We start from the raw sequence: 10,931 nt of genomic DNA on the forward strand, positions 1-10,931 counted from the left end.
CCTAAAGGAGATCAGTCCTGAGTGTTCATTGGAAGGACTGATATTGAAGCTGAAACTCCAACACTTTGGCCACCTGATGCAAAGAACTGACTCATTTGAAAAGACCCTGATGCTGGGAAAGATTGAAGGAGGGAGAAGGGGATGACAGACAATGAGATGGTTGGATGGATGGCATCACCGACTCAATGGACATGAGTTTAGGTGAACTCCAGGAGTTGGTGATGGAAGGAAGGCCTGGCGTGCTACAGGCCATGGGGTCGCAAAGAGTGGACATGACTGAGCAACTGAACTGAACCATTGGGAATTGCTGGATGAAAAGTACAGACAGATCTCTTTGTACTATGCGTGCAATTCCTTGCGAATCTTAATTACTTCAATTAAAAAGTTAAAACAAAAATGATACAGTCATCAGCTGCGTGTGCTCAGCCACACCTGGAACATGCAGGGGTTCTCAAACCCTGCACATCAGAAACACTCAGCAACTTTAAATATGCTGACGCCCAGGCCATGCCCTGTACTAAATCCGACTTTAGGAACAGGACTCAAATCAAGAGTAGCTTTTAATGTTTGCAGGTGATTCTGACGTGCAGCAGCTTCAGATCAGCACTGCACGTCTGCAGATCTCACCAAAATCCCGAGTGTTCGTTAAAACCGACCGCCAGGCTGGAGCCTCAGCCTCTGATTCAGGAAGTCTGGGGTGAGGCCCAAGTGTGCACATTTCTAATCAGGCCCCATGGAGCCCTGAGGCGGCTGGTTGGGCCTCATTCTGCTTTGAGGACCATGCCTCCACAGTGCCATCCACCCGAGGTGAGGACTTGTGCTCTCAATCCACCCCTCACTGCACCCTCCAGCCAGAAGTGTGGCTCCTAAGCCAGGGGAGGGGCTCCTAGCTTCTCCGGCATTCAGACCTAATCCCTACCCTTCTCACAAGGAAGTGCCAAAGGCCACACTTTTCATGCTTGCTATCTTGCCTGGGTATCTGAACAACTCAAAGAAATGAAGTTCCTCTGAAACGACAGGTTCCTAGGGAAGCCTGACCTCCTCCTGATCATAGCTTCTTCCTCTAAGATGTGCACCACCCTCCCCAGTCCAGAAACCGCAGCCCGGAGCCAAACGAATGCTCCTGTGAGCCAGCCTGGGCCCTCCCCACGGTTCCACCCCTCATTTCTCTTCCTTAGAACCACCTCTCTCACTTTACTCTGGGGCTCGCTGTCCACATACCCAGTAAGATTTGGGCAACACTTCATCTCCAGGAGTCCAGTCTGATCAAGGGCACAGGCGTAAATATCAATGCAGTGACCGTTTGCAGCAGTGCGGTTCGCAAGCATCTCATAGTGCTGTGGAGAGAAAAACCATCTTCATGGAACAGGGACATCACCCATTAGGTATCCTCAAAGTATTTCCAGATTGGAAGCTACACTTTTTTTATATGGATGTCATAAACGAAACTGTCCCCATGTCCCCTGTTTGATCACATCCACTCTAACCAAGTTCTCAGAACTGGGGCAGATATTTAATGTTAGCGAGATCTGGCAGGTCATCTCAGCAAAAGCAGCCCACCTGCCACACAGCATGGCCTGAGCCAAGCAGAAGTCGCTCCTGAGCAGCCAAAGCCCTACCCTGGGTGACTACACTTACAGCCCGTGGCCAGGAGCACCTACCTTGGTTGCCTTTTTCATGAAGCGAGTATTGTCTTTCTCAATGTCATGCCAGGAACGAATAGGAACCTTTAATTCATCTCCAACCACCATGCCAGGTCCCTGGGTGGGGGGTCCCCCAGTGAACAGCATGATCCTGGCTCCCGTGTTTGGAAAAGTGCCCTGTGACAGTGAGTGGCAGCATGTTAGAGACACACAGTCTGCCCCAACCATAATTCCCACAGAGATGCCGCAAACACACGCTCCCTCGGCTGTCATGAACACTGAGGACACTGCAGCCAAGAGCAAATGACACTATGGACAAGCAGCTTCTCACTTCCAGCCTGAGGCTCTGGAGAGCTTTTTAATTTACTGTGATCCCACTGCCCTAATGTCTTATGTTTCTCAAGAAAACTTTCTATAATTTTCAAAACACTGAGGGCTCCTTCAGTGTGGACAATAATAATCACTGAAGTACGTTCTGATAAACTTGACACAGCCAGCTGACTGGGGTCACAGCTGATTTTTCAGACAAGGCCAAGGAACACACCTTCTGCCAGCAAGCTTGCAAGGTCTGGGGGCGGGGCAGTAAATTCTGAGTTACCTCCAACAGGCCCACAGCAATGGACAAGGCAACACCAGTGGACCGCAAAGGCCTCTTCCCCTGCGGCACGGGCCACGGGTCCCTCTGTAGCTCCCCAAGGAGATCAGTGAGGTTCATGTCAATCTTGTGAATGGGCTGCAGAAACCTGCATGATTTCGAATGGACACATCAACTCTGATTTAATAAAGTACTCTGGTCCTCGGCCCACGTAACATATAGCTGCTGCTGCTGCTACTGCTCTTCAAAACGTGTATCAAGAGTAGAATAAACTTGCAGTTTTTTTTCTTCAAAGTTGTCTCTAACTACAAACACAAAAAACTCAAAGCAATTTTATACAGGACAATCTCTTAAAGCCTAACATATAATAATTTGCACATGTAGTGTGAAAAGAAAATCAATTTCAAACAGGAGCAAATCAGTTTAATTAAAGTTTCATTTCAGTTCAGTTCAGTCGCTCAGTCGTGTCCGACTCTCCGCGACCCCATGAATCACAGCACGCCAGGCCTCCCTGTCCATCACCAACTCCCAGAGTTCACTCAAACTCATGTCCATCGAGTCGGTGATGCCATCCAGCCATCTCATTCTCTGTCGTCCCTGTCTCCTCCCACCCCCAATCCCGCCCAGCATCAGAGTCTTTTCCAGTGAGTCAACTCTTCGCATGAGGTGGCCAAAGTATTGGAGCTTCAGCTTTAGCATCAGTCCCTCCAATGAACACCCAGGATTGATCTCCCTTAGAATGGACTGGTTGGATCTCCTTGCAGTCCAAGGGACTCTCAAGAATCTTCTCCAGCACCAAAGTTCAAAAGCATCAAAATTAAAGTTTAAGTGGCCAAAAAAAAAAAAAAAAACAACAACAATCCTAAAGACAGGCCTAACAGGAACTCAGTTCACGTAAGGTTCACAAGCACGGACAACCTTCATCGATTGTTCTGAAGACTCTCTCCATGCCCTTGGAGTCATCAGGGAAACACCAGTTTCTTAGAGAAGAGGCTGTAATCATCACCTTATGTTAGCCAACTGTTAACCCAGCCCTTGGCCGTTCCAGGAGTGCAGCAGGCCACGTGAACCAAGTGCCCAGTCTCAGGTTTGTCTCAGGACACTCAACAGAAGCCTTTTCAGTGTCCCCAGCTTTACAAAATGGGGGGAGTTCCCTAGTGGCCCAGTGGTTAGGATTATGGGCTTTCACTGGTGCGGCCTGGGTTCAATTCCTGGTTGGGGAACTGAAGTCCCGAAAGCTGCAGTGCTGCCAAAATTAAAAAAAGAAAAAGACAACAGCCACGTGTCTAAGAAGAGCAGAATGACTGTGTGCAGTGCTCTCAAAACCTCTATGGTGATACAACTCTAAAAGGAAAAGCATCCTGAGCAAAACTGCCCCAGGATATATGTGTACATATATATTTACATAAATTATCTATAAATTTTAAACATACAACTTACGTATTATGCTTATTATTAAACATTAAATATTGATTAGGCTTAATCTTTTTTTCCCCTTTAAAAATCAAATACAAAGCCCTCTCGCCGCACGCCCCCCACCTCCCACCCATGAGGCCAGGCTCACCTGCTGGACACGGACGGGCGCTCCTGTGGCTGAGCCGGGCGCACTGGCTGCATGGGCATCGCAGGTTTGGTCAGGCCCAGCATGTCCTACACAAACCAAAAAGATGCATTTCTCATAACACTACAAGAAAATGGCTCCTAATTTTTTTCCTTTTTCTTAATGAAACTTTAAGAACTATCCCTGCTCCTGCCTTTGGACAAGCCGCACACTGACCTGGATCTGCTTGGCAGTAAGGTCCTTCGTACCCCGGAAGACGTAACTCTTGGAGATCCCCTCGCAGCTGAGTTCGTGAACCTGTACCATCCTCCCAAACGTGATCAAACCCACCAGCGCGTCTGGAGGGAGGAGGCTCAGGGACATCTGGAGGGACTCCTTGAGCGCTTGGAGGTCATCTTCCTCCAGACACGTGTCCACCACATACAGGAAGATCAGGGGGGATGGGGCGCCTCGCTGTATGCGGAGAAAAGTGGCATAACAGTCAGCGTACAGACAGATGTAACCTGCTCTTTTTAAACAAAACAGGAATGTATTAATAACAACTCTTTATTTACACTTGTCAGGGATAACAACATCAAAACAAACCTCTACTTACCTCACTAAAAGGCAGGTTTTATCAAAACCAAATGGACGCAGACTATTTGTATCCAACAATTTTTCCACATTTTGAATGCCAGGTCTTGCTCTAGGTTCTGCCCTACGTGAGCAGAACAAAAGGCCAGAGATCCCTATCTGCCTGAGGAGCTAACTTTCGGGAACAGACAAGAGGGGCAGGACTGTGCAGGTGGGGCAGGGTGGGGTCGGAGCTCCACCAGTAACTGGGAGGCTGCTGCTGCTACTGCTAAGTCACTTCAGTTGTGTCTGACTCTGTGTAACCCCACAGACGGCAGCCCACCAGGCTCTGCCATCCCTGGGATTCTCCAGGCAAGAACACTGGAGTGGGTTGCCATTTCCTTCTCCAACAACTGGGAGGCTTCAGTTCAGTTCAGTTCAGTCGCTCAGTCGTGTCCGACTCTCCGCGACCCCATGAATCACAGCACGCCAGGCCTCCCTGTCCATCACCAACTCCCGGAGTACACTCAAACTCATGTCCACAGAGTCGGTGATGCCATCCAGCCATCTCATTCTCCGTCGTCCCCTTCTCCTCCCGCCCCCAACCTTTCCCAGCATCAGAGTCTTTTCCAGTGAGTCAACTCGTCTCATGAGGTGGCCAAAGTATTGGAGTTTCAGCTTTAGCATCAGTCCCTCCAATGAACATCCAGGATTGATCTCCTTTAGAATGGACTGGTTGGATCTCCTTGCAGTATAAGGGACTCTCAAGAGTCTTCTCCAACACCACAGTTCAAAAGCATCGATTCTTCGGCGATCAGCTTTCGTCACAGTCCAACTCTCACATCCATACATGACCACGGGAAAAACCATTGCCTTGACTAGACGGACCTTGGTCGGCAAAGTAATGTCTCTGCTTTTTAATATACTATCAAGGTTGGTCATCACTTTCCTTCCAAGGAGCAAGCGTCTTTTAATTTCATGGCTGCAATCAGCATCTGCAGTGATTTTGGAGCCCAAAAAAACAAAGTCTGACACTGTTTCCACTGTTTTTCCATCTATTTCCCATGAAGTGATGGCACCAGATGCCATGATCTTTGTTTTCTGAATGTTGAGCTTCAAGCCAACCTTTTCACTCTCCTCTTTCACTTTCATCAAGAGGCTTTTGAGTTCCTCTTCACTTTCTGCCATAAGGGTAGTGTCATCTGCATATCTGAGGTTATTGATATTTCTCCCAGCAATCTTGATTCCAGCTTGTGCTTCTTCCAGCCCAGCGTTCCTCATGATGTACTCTGCATATAAGTTAAATAAGCAAGGTGACAATATACAACCTTGACGCACTCCTTTTCCTATTTGGAACCAGTCTGTTGTTCCATGACCGGTTCTAACTGTTGCTTCCTGACCTGCATACAGGTTTCTCAAGAGGCAGGTCAGGTGGTCTGGGATTCCCATCTCTTTCAGAATGTTCCACAGTTTATTGTGATCCACACAGTCAAAGGCTTTGGCATAGTCAATGAAGCAGAAATAGATGTTTTTCTGAAACTCTCTTGCTTTCTCCATGATCCAGCGGATGTTGGCAATTTGATCTCTGGTGCCTCTGCCTTTTCTAAAACCTGCTTGAACATCTGGGAGTTCACGGTTTACATACTGCTGAAGCCTGGCTTGGAGAATTTTGAGCATGACTTTACTAGCGTGTGAGATGAGTGCAATTGTGCGGTAGTTTGAGCATTCTTTGGCATTGCCTTTCTTTGGGATTGGAATGAAGACTGACCTCTTCCAGTCCTGTGGCCACTGCTGAGTTTTCCAAATCTGCTGGCATATTGAGTGCAGCACTTTCACAGCATCATCTTTCAAGACTTGAAATAGCTCAACTGGAATTCCATCACCACCACTAGCTTTGTTCGTAGTGATGCTTTCTAAGGCCCACTTGACTTCACATTCCAAGATGTCTGGCTCTAGGTCAGTGATCACATTATCGTGACTATCTTCGTCGTGAAGATCTTTTTTGTACAGTTCTTCTGTGTATTCCTGCCACCTCTTCTTAATATCTTCTGCTTCTGTTAGGTCCATACCATTTCTGTCCTTTATCGAGCCCATCTTTGCATGAAAAGTTCCCTTGGAATCTCTAATTTTCTTGAAGAGGTCTCTTGTTTTTCCTATTCTGTTGTTTTCCTCTATTTCTTTGCATTGATCACTGAGGAAGGCTTTCTTATCTCTCCTTGCTATTCTTTGGAACTCTGCATTCAGATGCTTATATCTTTCCTTTTCTCCTTTGCTTTTCGCCTCTCTTCTTTTTACAGCTATTTGTAAGGCCTCCTCAGACAGCCATTTCGCTCTTTTGCATTTCTTTTCCATGGGGATGGTCTTGGTCCCTGTCTCCTGTACAATGTCACGAACTAGGGCAACCTTATTAAGAAAGTAACAGTTTGGATTAAAAAAAAAAAGAAGTAACATGTGAGCAAAAAGCTGGAGGGGAGTGAGGGACCAATGCAGATACAGGGCGAGAGCTCCAGCCTGAGGAAAAGCCAGAACCAAGGCCCAGGAACACATCTGTGCCCACACACTGAGCAGTCAAGGATCCTGCGGGCCTTGCAGCTGTAAATCGTCCATATGGGTAAGAGACACAGAAGACAGACTATTTCAGAAGAAACTCAACACTTAACACGGCTCCTTAAACACATAACAATTACCTGTATCACGTACTCAATTGTAGAAAACTGGGGCATCAGTTCAGCAGGCTGGTTCACCTCAGATATGCCTGCGTAAGCTGGAGGAAACTGGAGAGAACAAGACAGAACAATGCTTCATGAGGGCTGAAAGTTACACTATGTCCCTTATCTTCCATTTACAAAAATAGTAATAGTTTAATGACCACGTATTTATTCTGAAAATACAAAACGTAGAACATGTTACTAAAATACAAAAATCTATTAACACTGCCTTATATCTATATCACACTGGAACTTTTTTTTAAATGCAGTTTTTGGATACGGTGTTAACTTCTAAATGATTAAAACACACACTATTAAAAACCATTTCCTAATTGTTGCCTATAAATGAAGGGCTGAGATTTTAGCTGTCTTATCAATTATCTATGTGGAATCTAGGGCTTTTATTTAGGTTTATTATTCTAGCTGTGATCAATAAAGTAATACATGTTCATTGTAGAAAACCTGGCAAGTACAAGAAATTTCATGGACAGAGGAGCCTGGCAGGCTACAGCCCACGGGGTTGCAAAAGTCATACATGACTGAGCGACTGAACAAGAAAAATATAAGAGAAAAGAAACAATCACACACACCCCCACACACACTCCCACCACCCGGAGGCAGCCTCTGTCAACATCTCGGCTTCCACATTTGTTCTTCTTAAGCACAGCTGAGATCATCCTGTACGCAGTTTTGCAACCTGCCTTTTGGTGCTTAACATAATGCCAAAGGTGTCTTCTTTTTTCTCTGCAAACATTTTAGATTTGTAGCTTGTATGTTGCTTTTCCTTTCCCCCAAGTTAAAAATTGAGGTATGATGCCACATATACCAATTTTACCATCTTTTTGAGTGTCCAGTTCAGAGGTCTTAAACACACTTAAAACGTTACGCAACCACCTCCAACATCCATCCCCAGAACTTTTCTCATCTTGCAAAACTGAAACTCTGAACCTGTTAAACAATCTCCGCTTCATCCCCATCCAGCCCCTGGCACCCACTTCTCTACTTTCTGTCTCTATGAATCTGATTACTCCAAGTACCTCATTTAAGAGGGATCATATATGTCTGTCTTTTTCAGTTCAGTTCAGTTCAGTCGCTCAGTCGTGTCCGACTCTCTGCGACCCCATGAATCACAGCACGCCAGGCCTCCCTGTCCATCACCAACTCCCGGAGTTCACTCAAACTCATGTCCACAGAGTCGGTGATGCCATCCAGCCATCTCTTTTTAGGACTGGCTTATTTCACTCAGAAATATCGGTAAAGCTCAACTACATTGTAGCGTTAAGTCAGAACATCCTTTCATCTTAAGGCTGATCACTATTTCACTGAATACAGGACACTTGCTTACCCATTCATCTGGCAGCAGATACTGAAGTCTGGTGAAATGTTTAGCTACTGTGAATAATACTGCTATGAATAGGAGTGTATAGCTACAAGATCCTGTTTTCAATTCTTTCGAGGATATATCCAGAGGTGGGAATGCTACATCATTTGGTAAACATCACTAATGATTAGTGATGATGAGCACCTTTTTATGTGCTTATTCGCCATCCATCTATCATCTTTGGAGAAATTATCTCTTGAAGTCCTTTGGACATTTCTGAACTGGGCTTCCCTGTTGTTAACTATTGCTGCTGCTGCTAAGTCACTTCAGTCGTGTCTGACTCCGTGCAACCCCATAGACAGCAGCCCACCAGGCTTGTCCATCATGGGATTTTCCAGGCAAGAGTACTGGACTGGGGTGCCACTGCCTTCTCCATTGTTGACTATTCAGTTCAGTTCAGTCGCTCAGTCGTGTCCGACTCTCCGCGACCCCATGAATCACAGCACGCCAGGCCTCCCTGTCCATCACCAACTCCCGGAGTACACTCAAACTCATGTCCACAGAGTCAGTGATGCCATCCAGCCATCTCATTCTCCATCGTCCCCTTCTCCTCCCGCCCCCAACCTTTTCCAGCATCAGAGTCTTTTCCAGTGAGTCAACTCGTCGCATGAGGTGGCCAAAGTATTGGAGTTTCAGCTTTAGCATCAGTCCCTCCAATGAACATCCAGGATTGATCTCCTTTAGAATGGACTGGTTGGATCTCCTTGCAGTATAAGGGACTCTCAAGAGTTTTCTCCAACACCACAGTTCAAAAGCATCGATTCTTCGGTGATCAGCCTTCTTCGCAGTCCAACTCTCACATCCATACACGACCACGGGAAAAACCATTGCCTTGACTAGACGGACCTTGGTTGGCAAAGTAATGTCTCTGCTTTTTAATATACTATCAAGGTTGGTCATAACTTTCCTTCCAAGGAGTAAGTGTCTTTTAATTTCATGGCTGCAATCAGCATCTGCAATGATTTTGGAGCCCAAAAAAATAAAGTCTGACACTGTTTCCACTGTTTTTCCATCTATTTCCCATGAAGTGATGGGACCAGATGCCATGATCTTTGTTTTCTGAATGTTGAGCTTCAAGCCAACCTTTTCACTCTCCTCTTTCACTTTCATCAAGACTATTAATTACGAGTTCTTAAATAGTCTACATATTAATCCCTTAGACATATGATTTGCAAATACTTTCACCCACTGTATGAGCTGGCTTTTACTCTCTTGAAACCGTCTTTTTGATCCAGTAGAATTTTCACAATTAATAAAATTAAATGGACATCAATTCTGAGTGTAATAGGGTGTAGGAATGTTTTTAACACTTGCATATACTTATGAATCACCCATGGAGCCTTGAATGGTGGGACTTCCCTAGTGATCCAGTGGCTAAGACTCCATGTTCCCAATGCAGGAGGCCTGGGTTCGATCCCTGGTCAGGGAACTAGATCCCACATGCTGCAACTTAAGATTCTGAATGTTGCAATGAAGATCTCATGTGCCTCAGCTAAGACCCGGCATGGCCAAAATAAATGAATATATAAAAAAAAAATCTCGAATGGTACCTGCTGCTAATTCCCAAGCTTATACTCAGTTATCAACTGCAGGCTGGTCCTTTATCACTGGACTCAGTGTGCACTGAGCATGAGACTCATAATTATGATCAAATTAAGAATAAGTAGATTATAGTATCTTAAGATCTACTAGAACAGTATATATTACGATGAGCATAATTAATTATTTGCTAACTGCTTTACCAAGGTATAGTTTATACACCATAAAATTCACCCATTTTAAATGCACAATTCAGTGATTTTTAGTAAATGCACATAGAACTGTGCAATAATCACCATAATCCACTTTTAGAACATTTTCTTTATAGGCACAGTTCATGTCAAAGAGAAGTCTCTCTCATCATTTGGGAGCTCTTAGCTTAAGAGCTTAAAAATTCTTAAAACAAGATAAATACTGATATTTGACCCTAAAAGTTAGAAGGATCAGAAAATGAAAATCCAGTATCCACTTAAAATAAAGTCAAATGTAATATAAACACCTTATCTGTTTTCTAGGGTAACATAATCAGTGCTTACAAAGAGCATACTTAGAAAAAAAAAAAAGAAAGGAATTCTATGTCCTCTCCACAGCAAACGATAAAGACTCAAATAAAGAAATGGAATGACCATTTCAAAGAAAAATCAAGATGTTCAATGTACAATATCACCAGGGGAGACCCAAATTCACCTCAATTTTTTCAGCATAGGACAATGAACTAAAACACAGGGAATACTTTTAAAATAATTAATTATATCCACATACCTGATTTCTCTGAAAACAGAAATTACAGGCCCAAAGCTTTGCTCGATAATCAACCTGACTGTGAGAAAGATAAAATATTACATCCAGGTACTATTTTCATTTTTAACACAGTACTGAGCGGGGGATTTTTGTAGAAACGAACACCTCTGGCATTAATACGTCTCTGGTCAATAACATTTAAGCTAGAAAA

The 10,931-nt window shown here is 44.7% G+C and overlaps 1 protein-coding gene across 2 annotated transcripts in view; it reads right to left on the reverse strand.

Annotated features, from left to right (window-relative positions):
* Nucleotides 1-10,931, reverse strand: part of SEC23B (SEC23 homolog B, COPII component) — a 34,362-nt gene that overhangs the window by 19,783 nt on the left and 3,648 nt on the right. For both annotated transcript variants that reach the window (XM_055430471.2, XM_055430463.2), the window contains exons 4-10: nt 10,742-10,799; nt 7,039-7,125; nt 4,016-4,252; nt 3,803-3,888; nt 2,242-2,386; nt 1,662-1,820; nt 1,222-1,337 (exon numbers count right to left, since the gene is read on the reverse strand). In XM_055430471.2, coding sequence (XP_055286446.2) covers nt 1,222-1,337; nt 1,662-1,820; nt 2,242-2,386; nt 3,803-3,888; nt 4,016-4,252; nt 7,039-7,125; nt 10,742-10,799 — 888 coding nt within the window. The remainder of the gene's footprint in view (nt 1-1,221; nt 1,338-1,661; nt 1,821-2,241; nt 2,387-3,802; nt 3,889-4,015; nt 4,253-7,038; nt 7,126-10,741; nt 10,800-10,931) is intronic.

This window comes from Moschus berezovskii, chromosome 15 (assembly GCF_049115385.1).
Source record: "Moschus berezovskii isolate FMDL1 chromosome 15, NW_MosBer_1.0, whole genome shotgun sequence".
Taxonomy (NCBI): Eukaryota; Metazoa; Chordata; class Mammalia; order Artiodactyla; family Moschidae; genus Moschus; species Moschus berezovskii.